Raw genomic sequence first — 23,004 nt, forward strand, 5'->3', positions numbered from 1 at the left:
TAATACCCACCACTGGAAACATTTCAAATGCCCCTCAAAGCTCATTAATCTCAGAGGTATTTCCAATGGTTTTTTTACTTATGTACAGTTAATTACCAAAATGTATAATGTGTGCTATTTTGATCAAATGTATAGAGATGATATTGTGAAGGTAGCTCACATAAAAAAAATGCTTAAAACACCTATGTCACAGAAAACACAATTTGAAGAACTTCAACTCATGCACATATTTTTGTTATAGAGAACTATGAGAGTATGATGACTACATAGAAGCACATTACTTCTAAACAAAAAATGGAAGTGAAAAATAGGAAAAATGATGTACATTTTTCTTTATAGAGAGCTCACTCATATACTTTTTAACCAATATCAGAATATTATTTTAACTTTTGGGGATGACAATGATGGGGGAAGTTCTGTATATACGTCAATAAGGTACTGTTGGCCATTAGGGAAGCAGGATAGGTGGGACTAGGAATCGAGGAGGATTCTGGGAAATGTAGTAAAGAGACTGGTCGCCAAGTGATCTCCTGGGAGGAATGGATGTGACAGGAGTGTATCCTCGTAAAGATAAGTCCTTATAAAGTATATATTAGTAATTATGGGTTAATAATCAAGCCAGAGCTAGCCGATAAGAAACTGAGCAAACGGCCAACAGCTTCATAATTAATATAGCATCCTGTGTTATTTGGGGGTTCAGACAGCTCTGCAGAGCCCAGGTGGCTGTCGAGAAGGCTACACATTACAACTGAAGACTAACGCATTAGAAAAATATGAACTTATGTACCTTTTTTCCAGTTTTTTTAAATGATAAGCTGTGTATTTTTGATGGATTATATTATTTTATTTAAATTCCATTAGGTACATTTTTGAAGTGAAGTTTATCTTAAAATTTCATTATTTATAAAAAGTAAAATCATATATTTTGCAATTATTAAACAATGGAAATGTTTCTTAGGCACTATAAAAAGATGCTTCATTACCACTGCTCTGACCCAATATTCTGTACAGAAGTGGTCAAAAGCCAGGAGTCAGCTACTCAAATAAAAAATGTCCAAAACGTATAAGGAACTAAAAAAACTCAATGGCAAGAAAAAAAATGCCCTGATTTAAAACTGTGAAAATTCTGAATAAACAATTCTCCAAAAAAGAGAAGAGATGTGGATGGCTATGAAAAAACTTTGACTGCTAATCAGAAGGGAAGAGTGCATTAAAGCCACAATGAAAATCCATCTCTTGCCTACTAGTCATTACTAAGAAGGTATATGCTAATAAGTGCTGGTGAACATGGAGGGATAACATTTTGAAAAAATATAGTAGCAGCTCAAAAAGCAATTAGGAGTTACCATGTTTTCCAGCAAGTATACTTCTGAGTACATAGCTAAAGGAGTTGAAATAAGTATTGTGAGGGGATAATTGCATTCCATGTTTATATCTGCATTATTTAAAAAGCCTAGATATAGAAGCAACCTGTGTTTATCAAGGAAGATGGGTGAAGAAAACATGACATACACAATGCAATGTAAAAGGTGATTCTAGTATCTGTGACAACACAGGTGGAACGAGAGGGAAATGTATGTGGTCCAAATAGTCTCATATATTTGAATGCATGGTGTCCAGTTGGTAGAACTGGCTAAGAAGGATTAGGGGGCACAGACTTGTTGAGGAAGGTGTTTGTTTCACTGGTAGTAGGCTTTGAGATTTCAAATGCCCACATCATTCCAGTTGGTGCTCCCCCTCCCCCACTTTGGTTGTTGTTTCAACATTTAAGCTCTCAGCTACTGCTCTAGAGTCATGCTTGTCTGCCTACCACCATGCTCTCCACCATGATGGTCAAGGACTCACCCTCTGAAACTGTAGGTAAATGTATTCTTCTACAAGTTGCCTTGTAACATGATTTCTTCCCGCCAGCTGCCTGTCTCAGCCCCCAAATAACACACGAGACACTATATTAATTACGAAGCTGTTGGCCGTTTTCTACAGTTTCTATTGGCTAGCTCTGTCTTAATTATTAACTCATAATTACTAATATATTTTTATAAGGACTTATATTTCTGAGGACACCCTCCTGATGTGTCCTCTCCTCCAGGGATTACATAGCGGCTCTCTACCCTTGACTACATTTCCCAGAATCCTCCTCGACTCCTAGTCCCACCTCTCTTGCTTCCCTATTGGCCAACAGTGCTTTATTTATCAACCAATAGGACAACATATACACAGAAGGTCTTCCCCCATCATTGCCTTGGTCATGGTGTCTCTTCACAGCAACAGATACATAACTAAAACACTATGCTTAGGGAAGGAAGTCAAGCACAGAAAAATCCTGTGTAACCTCACTTTTTGGTAGAATATTAAAAGGTAAATTTCATATAAATACAGTGAGAAGAGTGGTTACCACAGATTGGAAAGGGGAGGGGTGTAAAAAAGGAAAATGTTGGTCAAAGCAACAAAGTTTCAGTTACAATGGAGGAACATTAAAATATGTGACCCACTGCATTGCTGGGTGACCACAGTTACATAAGCTCTTCTATATTATAAAATCACTAGAATTTTAAGTTTACACCACAAAAGGTGATAAATCTGTGAGGTGACAGGTACATTAACCTGTTTGACTCTTTCTATAATGTAAATACAAATCAAGATAACACAATGCACCCATAAGCATACATACATAATTTCTTGTGAATTTTAAATAAAATTAACAATAAGGATGGTCAAAAAAAGCATTAGAAAGTGAGCTTGCAAATGGCATCACATTATACAAAGGACTCAGTAAAATGAAAAGACCAGCTGAACAAAGGAAGTTGCTCAGGCAAACTACAAGCAACTGTCCATGACAAGGTGTCAGGAGGTAACAGGAGAGGAGCAGACAAGACAACCATCACTAAGAGCCCACCCAGCACATGCTGTTAATGTAGCAAGTTAGTCAGGGAAGAACAAAGATTACCTACCCTGGGCATCAGAGGTAAAGAGAAATAACACTGTTCTTCTATATAAGTGAGGTGAGGACTAACAGAAGGGAACAATGTTTCATAGATGCCTCAGGAGACCCTTGCTTTAGATATTTACCTTACTGTCTTAAAAAACAAACAAACAAACAAAAACCAACAACAATCCATAGCCAAAAGGCAATAACTGACAAGATATTCAGGCATTTTACTTACAGTTGTTTCTCTGAAAGTAGAATGTTGTTAACGGCTTTTAGTAAAGTTGGTCAGGTGAAGTCAACTCCTAACTCAAGGATTAATTTAGCACATTAAAAGTTCTAGCTTCAGCCTTTAGTCCCAGTCCTCGAGAGGCAGAGGCAGATGGATCTCTGTGCATTCAAGGCCAGCCTGGTCTACAAAATGATTTCCAGGACAGCAAAAAAAAAAAAAAAAAAAAAAAATCTTGTTTCTATTTAACATGTAATTAAAATCTTAGATGTTAATTTCGCCTTACAGATCACTGACTGTGAGTCTTAATTTTACCAACTGTGGGCCTCAGGAGAATCCTGTAAGTCATAGCTCCTTTCTGAAATACTTTGGTTTATAAGACCAAAGGCAATGATTCAGTGGAGGCAAACGCTGTTGGAACAGTAATCACATTTAAGGAATACTACCCTAAGACTAAAGCACTTACAACTATCTGCATTTTTGTAACTTGTTCTTAAAACCTTGCCTGTGAAATAACATCTAGAAATTATCTATTGATTAAAGATAATTAGTTATATTGGAAGAGTTATTTAACTATGACTTTATAAAGACTCTGATGACTGAAGATCCACTCCACCTTTTGGAATCTGCCTAACTCTTAACAAATTTGAAGGAAAATTGCTGATACTTTAAAATGTCTCCAAGAAAAAAAATGCCTAATTCTGATCGATCCCTGGAAAATCAGTGCACACACCAGAAAAATTCACACACCTGCTTTGCTAAAAGACTTCTCTACAGGGCCAGTTAACATTCCCAACCATTAAATTGAGTCTAAAATCAATAAAACAATCCAAAGGAAGCATCATCAGCATAGTGATAAATGAGAGACTAGCATCAAACTTTAGCAGGGAAGTACATTCTTAAGAATGCTGAAGGCAAAGGTACTTCATTTCTTAAACGGAAGATACTATACTAATACAATATTAACTGTCAAATTCTGTTTCATTAATTAGGAATTACACTGTCTCCTCAATCATTTCAGGATCCAGTGGGGCACAGTACTTGGAAGGGAGCTACTAAGCACACTGACCTTGGACAAGAAATCTAACCTTGAATTTGTGTCCTCATCTGAAATACAGGGATACCACTAACATCTACATTTAATAAGGCCACTATGAAGATTAAGTGAAATAGCTCATTTAACATAATATGATTATGAGTACAGAGTTAACAGTTGACAACTTCATTATATTAACTTCAGAATATGGCACTGAAGACATGAACATACACCTCCACTTAGGAAGCAGACACACTACTTATAATACATATAAGGCCTCTCTTGTTTTTTAATTTCTAAAGTTTATTTTGTATGTATGGGTGTTTGCATACATGTATGTTCAGTGGCATATGTGAAAGGTGCTCAGAGGTCATAAGGAGGAGTCAGATCCCTTAGGACTGGGGTTGTAAGTCATCGTGTGAATCCGAGGAATCAAACCTGGGACCTCTAAAAGATCAGACACTGCTCTTGGCTGCTAAACTATCTCTCCAGCCTTGACGTATTTTCTCTTAAAACTGTAATGAACATAACTATATTCAAAACTACTTTATATATATATATGTATACATATATATATATCCTTTAATATGCATGTACATATACACACAGGCAACTTTGTAAACAAGTTAGCATTTCATAGTCACTACCTAAAGATGAGGGTACAGGAGAGACAGAGATTAAAGAACTGCACAGGAAAGTACAAAGTGGGGGAAAAGAAGGGAACAAAGAAAAGGGAACGAGAAATGGAGATAGGGGGGATGGTGGCTTTGGTTGGCAAACAGCCCTTTTTCAAAAGGGCTGTTGATCTGCAAACAGGTGGATTTGCCTGTATGCTTGGTTGGCATCCTGGCACTGAGCACACATGAGCTAAATGGAGCACATTAGAAAAGGGTGAATATGAGAGCCAGGAGACTGTTACAACACTTACTGTTCATGTCAAGACCTGCTTGTCCCCAGGGACCCATTTTCACATAATCTATAATTATCTCTTTGCTTTAATCGCCTTGTCATTCCTGAGGCTCTCATGGGCACTGGAAGAGGAAAAGCTCATTAACTAAACCTTTTTTCCTCTCTCCAGCCACCCATGGCTTTTAATTGCTTGGTGTGTTATTATCTGGGAGTGCAACTGGGATCATTTTCATAAGAAAGGGAGGTAGAGAGCAGGAAGGGAGCCATGAGTCCCTGAGGTATGCACCACAGGCAAACCTTTGCTTTCTCAATTATTTATGCCAGCTGAGGTTTTACAGGCTGAATAAATCCATAGCTCAAGTTCATTCTGAGCAGTCAGATCCTCACTAGAGAGTTGCCCATTTGCCTGTACACACTTGTGTATCCTCAAGAACAACCAGACTGTAACAAGACATGTGTCATCTAATTTATCACCGACCACCAAAGTGTTAACACCATGTTGATCACAGGCAACAGTAAAATAGAGAAGGATTACATCCACCAGCCAAATAGAGGCTCTTAGTGCTAACAACAGTGGTGTTTCATAATGACTTAGCCTGATGAAAGCAATAGAGCCCAAATGCTCCATCTTCAAAACAGAAAATATGTTTAATAGAGTCCTTAAGCAGACTTCCTAAAACCAGGTCACTTTAGAACAAGGTGGAGCTTTGAATAAAACCCTAAGAATTTTATACCATCAGATGTTACCAAATAGTAATAAGACTATGTTGTGCTGCTGCCTTTTATCCAATCACATATTGCTTAAAAATAAAAATAAAAACAGCAGTTTCTGTATCAGTGTCAGGCTTTCTATGCTTTCGTTCTAGTTTTTATTTTGATCAAGAAAATAAAGCTTTATGCTTTTTTTGTTTTCATTTTATCCTAGTTTTTTTCTACATTCTTCCTCTCTATAATCAGTACTAAAGAGCAACTAGCAACCAATGAACAGGTATTTTTCAGAATAGTCTCAAAATGTTACTAGTGCTTAAAAATGGAAACTTTGAAAGTCAACAATGAAAACATCTCTTTGAAATTCTACAAGCTTTTTGGTCTGACCACAGCAGTGACCTCTGGTATTTTCTGCCAAAACACTTCATTTGTCTCACAGAACAACTAATCAATTCCAGAGCCCATCAATCATTTCCGCTGTATACTAGACTGGTTTTGCTTAGAGAAGGTCCAGATGGCTGCCTGAGTAAGTGGAATTAAAAATTCTAGCAGATTATAAGGCATCAAACTACAAAATATACCAGAGAAGACCAAACCTTACTGCAGGATGGAGTGGGCATAACACCCTTCATCTATTCTACTTTTAATTCTTACCCTAATTTCTCATTGTACATGTTGACATCTAGAGTAAAAATCAAGCAGAAACTTGACAAACTTACATATCAAAGTACTCAAAAATAATCTGCAAAAGACGAGTGTGGTGGTACACATCTTTAACCCAGCACTTAGAAGGCAGCAGCAGGCAGATCTCTGTGAGCTGATGACCAGATTGGTCTACAAAGTGAGTTCTGAGACAGCTAGGGATACACAGAAAAACCCTGGCTTGAAAACAAAACAAAACAAAAAATTCCACAAAATACATCATTTAATGTCCTTTTTAAAAAACAATGATTATACAAAAAAGACTTTTCCTTTCATCCAGGTTGCTTATTTGATATTTTTAAAATTCTAAGCATTTCTGCTTTCATATCAGTTGAACATAATTCTGCCAAGAATTTGTAATTAACATCAGTTAAAGCACAAATTGGCTTAGAAAAGTGACAGTACCATATATCTCCCCCAAATACCCATGACATAAGCTTCAGAAAATAGCCTGTTTTCATTGCTGAACTACATTTTGATATATCTGAAGAAATTCCAAGTGAAGTACTGGTACTTCACTGCAGTAATCCAACACTTCAGTACAGGAAAAATTACTATGATTAAATTTACTATAACAGAGTTGTAACACGAGTAAAATGAGTTTTCCTAATGTAAGCATAACTAATTATTGGTTCCTACATCCACTGTAGTAGTAAGAGAAACTATGCTTCTATTGTAATAACGTGAGGGCTTTCAATGAATCCTAGCATCCATGTTTCTCTCCATATGTATGCTATGGTACACACATGCCCCACCCGGTTAATATTTATATGACTTGGTGAACTAACCAGGTTTACCTCCAGAAAAAGTTCCTATTTTGCTCAAGAATAATTATTATATATAGATGAAAATGCCAAAAGTACTAATAAAAAGCAAATGTGACACACACTTGTGATCCTAGCTCTCAGGAGACAGAAACAAGAAAGTCAGGAGTAGTGAGTTCAAGGCTGACCTGGATTGAATGAGACCCTGTCTTTAAAAACAAAACAAAACAAAACAAAAAAAAACACCCAACAAAATAACAACAAAGAAACAAAAGTACTAGGAATAGCAGAGCATGGAGGTGCACACCTTTAATCCCAGCACTTGGGAGGCAGAGGATCCCTGTGAGTTTGAGGCCAGCCTGGTCTACTTGGTGAGTTTTAGGACAGCAGGAGCTACATAATAGAGACCCTGTCTCAAAAAGCAAACAAAGTACTAAGAACACAATATTCAAAAGTGAAGAAACTGAAAGGCAATATCTCACAGTAGTTGTATAAAAATAGAGCTGAGTTAAAATCTCTATTTAATAGCTAGGCACAGTAGAGCACACCTTTAATCTCAGCACTTGGGAGGCAAAGGCAGATCACTGAGTTCTAGGCCTACCTGGTCTACAGTCCAGCCTGACATCACTCAATTGACACTCTTGGGGTGATTCTGGGCTGTACCAAGTTGACAGTTCATCCTAACCAGGCCTTCTACCAAGTTTGGAGACTCTCTTCAGATAATGAGAATAAGCAAACAAATAAAATATGATCGATCCTTGTGTTTAAAATTAAATCTAAGTGGGGACAGGGGAGCTTTTAAAAGGTTGCATATAATGTGAAAAATACTGTAACAAAAGTATAAACACTGAACAAAGAAGAAATTAGTCACTACTCTCTTATCTAGAAAAATGCCTCTAAGATGTCCAGACTTGATGAGAACATTTATAACCTGTCTCAATTCTAAAGATAATACAAATTAAAAATCCCCAAGCACTTCCTAAATATGTAAGACTTAAGGGAGGGGCTAAATTCTGAATATACTTTCAAAACTGTTACTAAGTGTGCTCAGGGTTCATCACAGGAATTCGGGAAACAAATGCACTCCAGGCCAGTGACAGCTGCAAAGGGCATCACCAATCTCCATGAGCTTCTCCCTACCTCATCTCAAATAAAAATTTACTACAAGTGCAGTGGTGTGAATGTTTATGGTCCCCACAGACTCTCGTGTTGCATGCTTAGCCCATAGGGAGTGGCACTATTAGGAGGTGTGGCCTTGCTGGAGGAGGTGTGGACTTGTTAGAGAAAACGTGTCACTGTGAAGGCTGGCTTTGAAGTCTCATATCTGCTCAAGCATGCCAGTTCACTTCCTATTGCCTGTGGATCAAGATGTAGAACTCTCAGCTCCTTCTCCAGCACCATGTCTGCCTGAATGCTTCAAATGGACTAAACTACTGAAACCGTAAGCCAGTCACAATTAAATGTTTTCCTTTATAAGAGTTGCCATGATCATGGTATCTCTTCACAGCACTAGGAACCTTAACTAAGATAGTAAGTAAAATGGTGTGCTTGTCATGCAAATGGATTCAAGACAGATTCCTAGAGTTTACTGATAGCCTGGTCAACAGCTGCAAACAGTGAGCATTTCAAGTTGTGACTCAAGAATCAGTAACTTCCAATGCTATCTGGTCATACTGCACGTTAGCAAATTGTGGGGATGCCAATTTGAGATATTTGATGTTAAAGAGAAAGTAAAGCAATGTATGGGTAGCTAAAAAGATCAAAAGCATTAAACATCCCCCCTTTATATTTGTAAAGTAACAAATCTTAGAATTGTCATGGCTTCTTACAATAGCACAGGATTCTCTTACTGATTTACACACAATGCTAAAAGAAAAGGACTATAACATTTTTAACACAGCACAAAAACTAATAGCTCTGTTAAATGATATATTCATTAAAAATATTAATTGTGTTTACAAATAGTAAAAGCACTCAATTTGGATTCCCAGAATCTAAGCAAAAGAATGACTGGTCCAGGTGTGGTGATCTACACCTTTAATCCCAGCAGAAGCAGGTGGATCTCTGTAACTTTGAGACCAGCCTGGTCTACATAGTGAGTTCTAGGATAGCCAGGGTACAGAGAAAGACCATGTCTCAAAAAACAAAAACAAACAAACAAAAAAAGCAAAGGCAAGGGAGGGGGAATGTCTCACAAACTGTTTATTTTCAGGTAAAAATACATAGACATTTATATGCACATATAACGCATATGCATGTATGTATGCATTTATATTTCTATTGTCAAAGAACAGAAGAGAAATTACCTGATTGTCTCTTCATGATATAGAGAACTAACAACTGGCCCACCAAAACCACTATTGGCTTCTTTTCCCTTCTTCTCTGATACCTATGGAAGAAAAAGAGAAATGGAAAAGGACATGGACTAAAGCATTATGTATTTAAAAATTATAAAATATTACTTTGCTAAGAATACTAAAATTTTACTCTCAACCAATTCTTCAATGCTAGTAATACTTTTAAGGTGATTAATAAATGCAAACTCATGGCAATCCTGCCTCAGCCCCCTGAGTACTGGGGTTACAGCTGCCATATCAGTCTGAGAATACTTTCCTTTAAACAAGAAAAAGTGCAAAATAAGAACTTACTTAGTTAATCCTCTATGTTTTGAATTTCAGCCCCACTGTTAGGATAAAGTTGGAACATGCATGGTGTTTAAATGCAAACTAGGAGTTGGAGAGACGTCTCCAGAGGACACAGGTTTAGTTCCCACCACCCACATGGTGGCTCACATCTGACAAGGGCGATCCAATGTCGTCTTCTCGCCTCTGCAGGCACTGGACACACATATGGTGCCAGGCATGCCAGCAAAACACCCATATTATAGAAATAAAGAAATAAATAAACGCAAACTAAATGAAGCTGAAAATAAGAAAACTGAAGAGTGGAAGAAGATGGAGGGAGGGGATGGGGTGAAAGTACTGTGTCTCTTAGAAACAAACAGTTCTTAGAGGTAAGAGTTATAAACCTCTATAACCTCTGATTTGGCAGTGACTTTTTTTTTTTTTTTTTTTTTTTTTTTGGTTTTTACGAGACAGGGTTTCTCTGTATTGTTTTGGAGGCTGTTGGTCCAGCCCGGCCTCGAACTCACAGAGATCCACCTGCCTCTGCCTCCCGAGTGCTGGGATTAAAGGCGTGCGCCACCAACGCCCGGCGGCAGTGACTTTTTTTAGATATAAAACCAAAAGTATGATTCATAAAGAAAAAAGTTAGTGGTCTTTACTAAGGTTTATAAACTTGTACTTTGTGAAACACATTGATGTGACATGAAGCTTCAAACAAGAAAATCTTGGCAAAACACCTATCAATAAATGAAGTCATCATCTAGATATTCAAATAATCTTTAAAAGCCAATAATAAGAAAGCAAATTATGATAAAGGTTTGAACAGACATCATTACTATGTTTGGGCAGGCTGTGCAACCTTAGGAGGTGACCCTGGCTAGTGTGAGCGGGCCACTGGGCAGGCCTCTGGGGACTGCTCTGTCCTGTATGGTCTGCCTGCAATGGCTTTCGGAACTCCTTCACCCCGCCCCCCAGTGCCTCAGCTGCTCCAGTGCTGCCCTCACCATCTGAAGCCTGGTTGCTCAGTCAGGTATTTCACCACAGGATGAGAAAGGTAACTAACGCACTGTGCCAAAGAAAATATACAAATGGCAAATAAATAGATGACAAGATGCCTAATATCAAGGAAACTGGAGGTCATGCTGCCTAATAATATCAAGGAAACTGGAGGCCACGCTTACTAGAATGGCTGAAGTTCAGCAACTCATCCAGGGAGGTATGGATTCAAACGGTTCACCTTTGAAATTTTCAAATATAAGATCAAATCACCTCTGAATACAGATAATTTTACTTCTGCCTTTCCAATCTGGGTGTGACTTACTCTTTTTCCTGTTGAAGGCCAGTAGGATTTACAGTTCAGTGGTGACATATTTAACCTGCCTTCTTGTTGATCATAAGGGAAAGTTTTCATCTTTACCATGGAGATGCAATGTGCGTTTTTTTATAAACGTTCACTATCATATTATAAATACTCACTTTCAGTCTGCAAAACCTATTCCATGGCACATCATAGCAGGCACAGCCCAGCCAGGTGTGCCCCAAGCCTCCGACACTCACCCCAATTCTTAAATGGAACCCAGATCCCATGCCCAGTCCCCCAGTCATCTTAGGATGCCTGCATGCACCTTCCCAACATCCAGGCTTGGAATAAGACACCATGTGAAACCCAAACTGTTGTAATCATATCAGACACAAAACCAACAACAAAAACTTCGCACACTCAGGTCTTATTGCAAAACCACAAACAGTATGACAATAAAAATCCAAAATCCACCAGTCCTAAGTGCTCCAATGAGAATCAGCTGGTTGAATCCTAAGGTACGGACCTTGAAAGAAGGATCATGAACTTCATCAAAGCATTCAAGGAGTTTAGAGAAGACACAAAGAAATAACATAAAGGGAATACATACCTTAGTACCGCCCTGAAGACACAAATATAGGCTGAAGGAAATGAGAAAGACACTAGGATTTGAACACAAAACTCAGTAAGAAATAGAAACACTGAAGAGAACTCAGGCTGAAATGTAGATGGAATTGGAAAAATTCTATCAATAATTCCATCAAATAACTCCAATAATTCCATCAAAAATTCCTTCAATAATTGAACTAGAAAACTCAGGAAAAAGTCTTTTAAATAGAACAGATTCAACAGAAGATAGAATATCAAGTCTCAAAGACAAAGGACAACACTCAGATCACACAAACAAAGAATATGAAAATTTCAACAACATTCACTTTCATTTTTGAAAGTTATGTCAACTGTCTGGTCATGCTGGCATTTTTCCCTTCTGGAAGAAGTAGGTGGTTGGTCATTCTCTCCACCTTTGCTTCTCTGTACCATGTTTTCATTTTTGCTATTTCCAAGATATTTCTTTTTCTCTCTTTTTCAAAATTTTGATGTTGATGTCTATCAGTACAATTTTGTTAACTTTCTTCTGCATGGGGCTCATTGAGTTTCTAGAGCTATGGGCTTGCAGAGGTAACTTTCAGTAATGGCACTGACACCTAACAAACAGAGACCAGAGCTGCTATTAAGTGACCTATGATGAACAGAACAGCACTCACAATGAGACATTTTCTGGCCCCAAATACCAGGCTAAAGGTTGAAAGTTTGATTTGCAATTTTCAGCAAATGTTAAGAATTTCAGCTATGTATTTTGTCCCTGTCTTCTCTCACTCTTTGATGCTCCCTGCTTCATTGTGACTGACTTCTTTTGCCACATCTTCCAGTCCACTGGTCTTTCATTACACAATGTCTAATAAGCTATTGATCCTGTCTAGCATATTTTCACTGTAGATCTATACTTCACCACCCTTTATATAGTATTTATGTGGCCTTCATGTCACTCTATATGATGCTCATGTTTTCTTCTACCCTGAAAATTAATTTATATGTAACATATGACAGCATGCAATAACATATTTACAAGCTGGGCCGTGGTGGCACAAGTCTTTAATGCCAGCACTCAGGAGGGAGAGACATGCAGATCTCTGTGAGTTCAAGGGCAACCTGGTCTACAAAGCAAGTTCTATTTGCTTTAGAAAGAGCAATGCTAGGGATAAGGAAATTATTTGGAATAAGCCACATCTAATTATGCACACAGATTTTCATTATATCATTGTTTGTGAGTAAACAGCCTAAACATACAATTGCTGGATGTTAGTTAAGTATGTTCCATTGCTGTTAAAGTTTTTGCACTGGGTTTAGAATTGTTTGTGGAACTTTTGCCTCTCCATATAAAAATAAGCAAGGTAAGCCATGACCAAGCTTGGTTTCTTTCCTGGTAGCACCATCTGAGCTGTTATGAGGGGAGGACAAAGTCTGTCTGAGCAGATTCCCTGATTTGAGCTAGACTTTGAAAGGGCACTGGAGAGGACATTCCTGCCTAGAGTTCCAAAGACCTTCGGATATATCCCTTTGGCTGAATACTGACAGGTGCATGTGTGAAAGGAAACTGATAGCCCAGGGAAAGGCACACTAGAAAGCAGTGGGTAGACATTTTCCTGAAGCTGACATAGTTCTAAGAATATTTTGTTTCTCACCAGTGAGGTTATGAGTGAGTCTCAAGAGAATCAGATTGATTTCAGGTAGCTTTGTTAACTTGTGCCAAAACAGAGCCCAACCTAAGGAAAGTAGTGTAACAAGATCTGGCAAAAAGGAATGTAAAGTTTACAATGCGTGACTTGCAGTAGAAGTCTTTTAAGAAAGCAAGAAAAAACACAGAAAATAGCCATGAGAACAGAAGAATAATAAAAGTGGATGCAGAAATGATGGTGTCTGGGGAAGCGGGATGGCTCAGTGGTTAAGAGCACTGGCTGCTCTTCCAGAGGTCCTGAGTTCAGTACCCACGTGGTGGCTCACAGCCACCTACAGTTTATGCAAATAGCACACTCATATACATAACATAAAAAAATCTTTTAAAAAATGATAGTGTCTTCGTTGGGGTTTTATTACTGTGAAAAGACACTATGACCACAGCAACTCCTATAAAGGAAAACATTTAATTGGGGACTGGCTTACAGTTCAGAGGTTTAGTCATCATTTGGCAGGGAGCATGGCAGCATGCAGGAAGACAGTGCTGGAAAAGTGGCTAAAAGTTCTACATCGGGATACAAAGGCAGCAGGAAGAGAGTGACGCTGGGCCTGGCTTGAGGATCGAAAACCTCAAAGCCTGCACCCAATGACACACTTCCTCCAACAAGGTCACATCTACTCCAACAAGACCACACTTTCTAATAGTGCCAGGCCCTATGAGCCTATGGGGGTCATTTTCATTCACACCATCACAGATAGAGATGCTAAAATACCAAAGATGTTAACATACCTACTGTAAAAAATTATACATATACATATATAATATACATATATACACATGTATATATATTTGGAGACAGAGTTTCTCTGTGTAGCCTTGGTTGTTATTAATGGCTCTAAACTTTTAACTCTTCTAACATTATCAGCAAACCTCTCAAAACCAAACAACAAACACATTCTTCCAGTTGATAGAGGAAGAATAATGCCAACTTTAGGCAAACTCTTCTGGAAAATGGAGAACAAAAAAAGGAAAACTAGTATCTGAACATATCTTCCATAAAATCATATTACTCCAGCTCAACTTCAGAACAAGACTACAGAGCTCAGCCTGGCACTGTCTTGCTTTTAATGGATGCAGCAATTACGAGAAGCGCCATTATTTTCTACAATGCTAAGAAAGAAAAACCAGTCAATAACTATGATCTACCATCAATTTCAAGACACAGTCAGATTTCAGAAATGTTAGAAAGTTGAATAAATGTCTGTCTTAGATTTGATGAAATCCATCAGGTTTGACAGACTGGGAACCTGAAGAGAGGTAAATAATAAGTGGAATAGTGGCTCTCAACCCAAAGAACTCTGACAGCCAAAGTTTGTGCCATTTCCATGAAAAACTATATTCTTTTCCAAGCCTTAATGCAGACCATTATTAAACAATGACAATACTATCAGTAAAATTGTGCACTGTCTTGGACTGAAGGTGCAATTTAGTTAGCAGAGTGCTTGCCTAGAAAGCATAAAGTCATGGGTTCTGTCCCCAGGATCAAAGGAACACATTGTGGTGGCATTAGCACTATGAAGGTCAAGGCAAGGATATTATGAGTTTGAGGTCAGCTTGGCCTATAACCTGTAATAAAACAAGACAAAGTTGAGCAGGAAATGTTCCTATTCTCTAGGAGGGCATGACAGGTGTTATATCTTCCTTTAACAATTTGAAGAATATACCACAAAATAGATCTGCACTGGATAGTTCTGTGTCAACATGACACAAGCTGCAGTCATCAGAGAGGACGGAGCCTCAGTTGAGGAAATGCCTCCATGAGATCCAGCTGTAAGGCATTTTCTCGATTAGTGATCAGTGGGGGAAAGCTCAGGCCATTGTAGGTGGGGCCATCCCTGGGATGATGGTCCTGGTTTCTACAAGAAAGTAGCCTAAGCAAGCCATGATGGACAAGCCAGTAAGCAGCACCCTCCATGGCCTCTGCACCAGATGCTACCCTGTTGAGTTCCTGCTCTGACTTTCTCCAATGATAGACTATGATGTGGAAGCAAGATCAATTGTGATGGTTAGGGTTATGTCAACTTGACACTAGATAACGCCATTTGGATTGTTGTTGTTGATGATGATAATCGATGATTTCCTCTCCAACTTGCTTTTGGTCATCGTGTTTTGTTGCAGCAATAGAAACCCCAACTAAGACAGCTTAACCTCAGGTATTCTTTGTGTAAGGTTTTGTGGTCTGGAGGTTCTTGTGAAGAGAGGGTATCAGTGGGTGGTGCTGTGTTCCATCTCTGGGTCTTGGCCACATTGCCAAACTTCTATCACTAAGGAACATCCTCAATTCCTGCAGTAAAATTTATAAAGATTTAATTTCTTCAGAAAATACATTACTATTCAGATTTTCTAACTCCTAATCTGTCAGTATGGGTAAACTGTATTTTTAAGAAATTCACAAATTTTCTGCTACATAATCTATTTGGCTGAGGTATTGATAAAATTGTCTTAGTTATAGTTTATATTACTATGACAAAACACCATGAACCAAAGCAAGTTGGAGAGGGAACAATTTGTTTCATCGTACAGTTTGTAAACTATCATCCAGGGAAGTCAGGAGAGGAACTCGAACAAGGCAGAAGCTGATGCAGAGGTCATGGAGAAGTGCTGCTCCTTTCTTACATGGCAGAACCATCTGTCTAGGAGTGGCAATGCCCACAATGGGCTGGGCTCTTCCACATCAATCATCATCATCATCAACCACAACAACAACAAATGTACCACAGGCCAATCCAGTGGGGGCATCTTCTCAACTGAGAGTCTTTCTTCCCAAATGACGTTATCTAATGTCAACTTGACATAAGACTAACCATCACAATTGATCTCTTGTCAACTTGAGACCCAAACATCACTGTTAAACTAAAGGTTATAACCTTTCCTTTCTTGTTGTCCCAAGATGTCATATTAATATCAATATAAAACACATTCCAAACTTTAAAAATTCCACAGTCTCCAAAACTCCAAACCCTTAAAACTCTCTTCCGCGGTTCAAAGTTTCTCTAAAATATCCAAAGTCTCTAAAATTCTAAAACTTCCCTAAAATATCCAAGGTCTCATAACTATAGGTTCCTATTTTTAAAAATGTTAAATACTTTTTTATTACAAGAAGAACCAGGACAGTCACAATCAAATCAAAGCAAAACCAAATTTCAACAGCATAAAACTCAGGGTCAGGATTCTTGAACCTATGACCTTCTAGACTCTAAACCGCTTTGTCACAGCACACACAGCCTGTCTCACAGGTTCAGGCCAGCTCCACTCTACGCCTGCTGTTGTTCTTGGTATCCATGGGTACTCCCATTTCCAGAACACCAGGATCTCCTGCTTCATCCAGTCTGCACTTCCACCAGCACCCTCTCCCAGGCTCTAATAAGGGACCCTGTCACGTGGTGCCCCTTCAACTGAAACTGAGGCTGCACCTACACCAATGACCTTTCTCAGCCTCTCTTCAGGACTCCAGGTCCTCACTACATAGTGTCAATCCTCAGCTGCACACCATGACCTGTTCATGCCTTCAAAATCTATTTTTTCTTTCTTTTTAGAATTTTATTAATCTTTTCAAAGAACCTTTTTTTCCTTTTGTGATTGGTAACAATGTGCACTCAGCTTTATAAATGTTGTCATCTAAAATATACTTTTAGGCCTGGTGGTGGTGGCACACTCCTTTAATCCCAGCACTCAGGAGGTAGAAGCAGGCAGATCTCTGTGAGTTCGAGACCAGCCTGGTCTACGAGAGCTAGTTCAGGACAGCCTCCAAAGCCACAGAGAAACCCTGTCTCAAAAAACCAAAAAAAAAAAAAGTGTGTATACACACACACATACACACACACACACATATATATATCCATATCCATCCTTACAGGAGGAATGTGGGGGAGGGAAGGCAGCTGAAGAGAAAGCTTAGTGGCTAAGAACAGGTACCGCTCCTGTAGAGAACTAGAGTTTGCTTCCCAGCAACCACAAAAGGCAGCACACAACTGCCTGTAACAGAATTATAGGATCTGAAATTCTCGTCTCCCTGGGCATCTGCAGGCACACACACACACACACACACACACACACACACACACACACACACACACACAATGAAATAGATGGAGTTACCACTGAAAATAGGTCACCCAAAAGGCCAATGTAGTAAGAAATTTATGTTGCACAAATGCATATGTAAAAAAAGGACACCTCTCCTGAGGTAGGAGTTCAACATGGTAATAACACTCTTTTGTCGAGTCCATTTTACAATAAAAAGTCATTAAATGAGTCAGAACTCTTATAAATCTTTATATAATTTATAAAGTTATGATTTCCCAGTATTGAAAATGATGTGAAGATGAAATATATAACATAACAAATTATTTAAAAAGTGCCAACACTTAAAAGGGGTGGAGGACTAAAAAAAAAACTAACAGGAAAACATACAAAAAAGAATACTGCAGCAACTGATTAGGGGCAATTGAATAGAGGTAATCCACAGAGCTGGCTAACTTCCATAATTATTAATTGTATTGCCAAGCCCTATACTACATGAATTCTCTCTCCTCAGAGAATATATTCACATTCACCTTCTACATGCTGCTGTTCTTTTCCCAATTCTTCTAGGATCTGAAACATTGTCATTCTCTATTAGCTTTTTCTAGCTTCTCATTCAGACCACACCTCTGCTATGCTATGTAGAAATCCAGGTTACAGGTAAGCACTCCTCAAGGTTGATGGGAACAGTGTCGTTGATCAAGCAATGACATGATGGGGTCTTCGTATCCTGCTCTGCATGTAATTATTTTCAAACCAATCAACAACTGAATGGGTACTTCAGACAAATGTGACTTTAATTTATTAAGCACTTCTAGAATTTCATGAGCTAGATGTTATTCCAATGCAGATAAATGGTGCATTTTTAAATCGACACTGCCATATTATTTGGCCAATCCATCAAAAATTTCCATCAAATGTACTGGGTCAAATGGAATTTTATTGGTAGCAACCCTAAAATGAACCTTCAGAAGCCTCAGTCACACCCTACTTCAAATCTATCATTATGGTTTGGGGATTCAATTGAAACCCATTTTCTACTGCAAGGTTCGCCAAATTCCCCAAATAAATGACTCTAAAGTCCTTCACCTTCCCCAGTCATCAATACATAAATGAGAGGATGAGCTCCAAATTTTCAGTTCACACAAGGGCATGAGTTGTAAATACTTGATTTAAAAAACATAACCAAATAAACACTGGGACAGTTTTGAAAATACCATCAACTAGCCAAAGTAAAGTATGCACAGGTCTTTGTAGGTTAGACTGGGTGGTTAAATGTAAACAGTGAATCTTCCTTGACAGTCAAACATAAGCATGTTTGGTTTGGAAGGGTACTGGCTCGTCCACTTCTTGGCACTCTCTGAGGAAGGGCAGTCTCAAAGGCAAGCACAGCACCGTCTAAAGGGGCAGGAGTAGCACATCACTTACTCAACACAAGTCCTACCCACAACCAGTCTGTTACCCAGAAACTCAGCTTCTACCTGTTTGTTTGAGAAAGGGCCTCACTCAGGCTAACCTGGAAGTTCCTTTGTAGAAGTCTGGGATGATCTTGAACTCAGTAAGTCTCCTGCCTCAGTTTCCCAAGCACTGAGATTATGGGTATGAGCTATTGTGCTTGACCAGCTTCTATCTTTTTGGTGGCATTTTCTTTTGAAAGGGAACTCTAATTTTTATAATCTTGGTTATCTCTGTTTCAACATTCAGGATTTTAATCTTTTGGGACTATGATCTTCAGAATTTTCTTTTCTTTCAAATTTTCAATATTTAAGATTTATTGTGTTTATGATTATGCTCACATTTTGATCAAACAACTCTACTCCTAGGTTTACATCTTATATGAATATGTGTGTCCAATACAAAGTTGCGCACAAATGCTTCCAGCAGTATTATTCAAGAGAACTGTGTGGGGTCTGAAGAAAGCTTAACATTAAGAGTGTTTCCTGCTCTTGCAGTGGACCAGAGTTTGGTTCCCAGCACAACTACCTGTAACTCTAGATTCAATGCCCTCTTCTGTCCTCCTGCATGCACATGGTACATAAAAACCTACGCATGCTCAAATACATACAAATAAATACATCTTAATTTTAAAAAGTAGAGATATCCCAATAGTGCAACAACAGATGAACAAAATGTGTTATCTATACAGGAGAACATCATTCAGCTGTAAAGTGAATAAGGTAACAGGGCTGGAGAGAGCTCAGTCAGTAAGGTATTTGTCAAGCAAGCTTAAGCACTGGAGTTTAATCATCAGAACTCACACAAAAAGCCAAGTGCATACACTTCTTATCCTAGTGTTGGGGAGGTGGAAAATGGAAGATCCCTGGGGATTACTGGCCTCACCTACGTACCGAGCTCCAAGCCAGTAAGAGACCCTGTCTCAAAGAAGGTGGAAGGCTCTTGAGAAACGACACTGACAACAATGGAGGTTGTCATTTGGCTTCCATATGCATGTGTGAGAGTGCGCACACACACACGCACACACACACACACACACACACACACACGATGGGAGATGTAATTCTGTAAATCTGTCTCTTGTTGGTTGTTGAATAAAGCACTGTTGGCCAATAGGGAAACAAGATAGGTGGGACTAACAGTCAAGGAGGATTCTGGGAAGAGAGGCAGAGTGAGACATGATGTAGCCGTCACAGGAGTAAGAGGTCCGGACCCCTTTCTCTGGTAAGAGAAATACTTAGATTAACAATTATGGGTTAAATACTTAAGTCAGAGATAGCCAGTAATAAACCAAGCAAACAGCCAACAGCTTCATAATTAATATAGTGTCCTGTGTGTTATCTGAGGGTTCAGACAGTGCAACAGTGCCCAAGTGACTGGCAAGGAAGACTACACCCTACACACATAGGTATAAAGTACTGCTACAATATAGAAGAATCTAAAAAGCATATTAACGAAAGAAGCATGCTTAAGTGGCCATATATTCTTATGTCATTTGACATGTCTGGAACCGGCTAATCTATGGAAACAGATTTTACATTATTGTTAGCACTAGGAAATGACAGCTAAAGGCTATAGCATTTCGTTTTGAAAAGCTTGAAAACAGGTTGCAATGGTTGTACAACTTTGTTAGCATGCTCAACAAAGTGCATTTGAATGTTTAAATGGGCGAACCGTAGAGTACCACATCTTAATCTGCACAGTCCAGGCATTAGCCACTCACTGTCATTGTAACTGAAATATCTAACAGAAGGAGAAGCTGTGTGCTCCTATCACAGGGAAGGCAGGCAGAGTTCTTGGCATTGGGCATGTACAGTGGGGAATCCTCGTGTGGTAGATCAGAAAGCAGCATGTATAGGCGGAACCAGGACTGAGGGCCACCTTCAAGGACTACCCCTAGTGCCGTACTTACACTAGCTTGGCTTCATTTCCTAAAAGTGCCACTCCCTTCAAAATAGTATCTGAAGCTGAGGGTTCTGTATTCAAAACATTGCACTTGGCCTGGTCTGGTGGTATACACCTTTAATCCCAGCACTCTGATGGCAAAGGCAGGTGGATCACTGAGTTCCGGACCAGCCTGTCTACATAATGTGCTCATGTCAACCAGGACTGCACAGTGAGATCCATCTTAAACAGAAACAAACAAAAAACTCACAAGGCTGTGGGACATTTCTGATTCAAACTATAACAGTACCCCAAGTGAGTACAAAGCTTAGATTACTAGACAGAGACAATCTATACCATAATTGCCCTATAAGCTTATCATGCTTATTTTGATAACCCTGAGAAGAAAAATGAAATCATGTGTCTAGCAAATTATGTTTAAAGATTCTAAGAAATTTATTATCCCAGTAGAAGGAATTTCCACTGAAAATCTTTTTAAGTGGCTAGATACTTAAAAGAGTATGTCTGCTTAGCTGAAAAGTCCACTTGCATAGAAGACAGCCCTGTGGAGAGAGACCACATGATAATCACAAGACCACATTACTTACTATCATCAGAACTGTCTTAGTTTGTGTAAATATGCTCTGATGTTCACACAATTACAAAGTCATCTAATGACATGTTTCTTACACTGTGATCCTGTTGTTAGTCAAGATATAACTGTGATTCATTTTCCAGATCTGGCATAGAGAAGGCATTACTCTAACAGGCAATCTTCAACCCAGCACCCCTCGGTAAGATCCTGTCCTATCAGTAGAGTCACAAATTGAATTAATTCTACATTATGCAGGGAATTACGTACATATATATTTGAAAAGAAAAGTGACATTAGCTTAGAATTACATGTATTGAACTGTGGCCAATATAGCACGAATCCATAAAGGGAATGTATTCATAATTAATTTGGAAATATAATTATAATCAGTGAGCCTTCAAATCTTTGTTATTCTTATTACTGTCAAACTTACTCAGGTCAGTTTTATAAAATATTTAAAAGACAATATAACTTTACAGCTTAAAACTTTTAAAGCAGACAGGTTCTGAACCTTCAAAAAGTTTCAGAAACCCTTAATTTATAACTATTTAGCAAAGCAGGGCACAACTGTCCCCAAGGAAGGAAGCATGGGCAGACAGTAAGTATATCTGACAGCAGCAACTACATGTAGGTTTGGAGATTAAAGCCACTGATGTATGTGTAATGACTAATCTGCCAGTTTCTGGTACTATCAGAAGTCAGCTGGAAGGCACTCCCTGGCAAATTTCACATGGGATGCAGGACCTCTACCCCAGGAAAGCACACGAAAAGTGTGAGCACGCTGGCAAAAGCATAGCAAACACACAATAATAACCCTTGGTTCAGAGAGTTGACAAAGCGGGAAGTACATATAACTAATACATAATTAAAAAGGCTATTTCTCCCTCCACATCACAAAATGTGACTAAATGTTGACCTTCAGTGAGATCAACTAAATAATGCTTAATAAAATTACAATATAACAAAAGCTGACTTGGTACTCACACAAAACAGTCAATACAAGACCTTCAAACAAATAGGACTCTGTGCTTTCTGGTGCTTTTTCTTGTTTTGTTTTGGTTCTGTTTTTAGAGAGAGAAAGATCATGAAGTTGGGTGGGGAGGGAGGGAAGGATCTGGAAGAGGGGGAGGAATATGATCCAATATTGTCTGAAGTGCTCAAAAATAAATAGTGCCAAGTAAATAAAAGATGTTAGAAATCTAGCATCAATAAGGCAGAAGAAACAACATTTTTTTTATAAAAAACAATGATAGGAAAAGAACAGTCTAAACCTACAACTATGGCTCCCACTCCCCAGGACAACCAGCACTCTAGAGCAATTCTGCAACCAAAATGGCCTGGAAGACAGCGCTGGTATACCTGAAAGGAGAGAATTGGGGAAGAGATTCTTGGGTCCAAAGGCGGGAACCTCAAAGGGCCCTGCCACCCAGTGAAACACAGGAAGAATTCCTTAGCAAGCAGAGAGGTGCCATATTTGAACAGTGGTTCTTATTCACGGTGAGGCCTGTGTACTTGGCAGTACTAAACCATGCTGGCAGGCTGACTGCCCCAGG

At 38.8% G+C, this 23,004-nt stretch overlaps 1 protein-coding gene across 1 annotated transcript in view; it reads right to left on the reverse strand.

The window, feature by feature from the left end:
• The window catches only part of Acbd6 (acyl-CoA binding domain containing 6), a 133,105-nt gene that overhangs the window by 86,827 nt on the left and 23,274 nt on the right, over window positions 1-23,004 (reverse strand). The window contains exon 4 of the mRNA XM_040737808.1: window positions 9,581-9,663. Within this exon, the coding sequence (XP_040593742.1) occupies window positions 9,581-9,663 (83 nt within the window). The remainder of the gene's footprint in view (window positions 1-9,580; window positions 9,664-23,004) is intronic.

This window comes from Mesocricetus auratus, unplaced genomic scaffold (assembly GCF_017639785.1).
Source record: "Mesocricetus auratus isolate SY011 unplaced genomic scaffold, BCM_Maur_2.0 Super-Scaffold_100676, whole genome shotgun sequence".
In the NCBI taxonomy this organism is placed as follows: domain Eukaryota; kingdom Metazoa; phylum Chordata; class Mammalia; order Rodentia; family Cricetidae; genus Mesocricetus; species Mesocricetus auratus.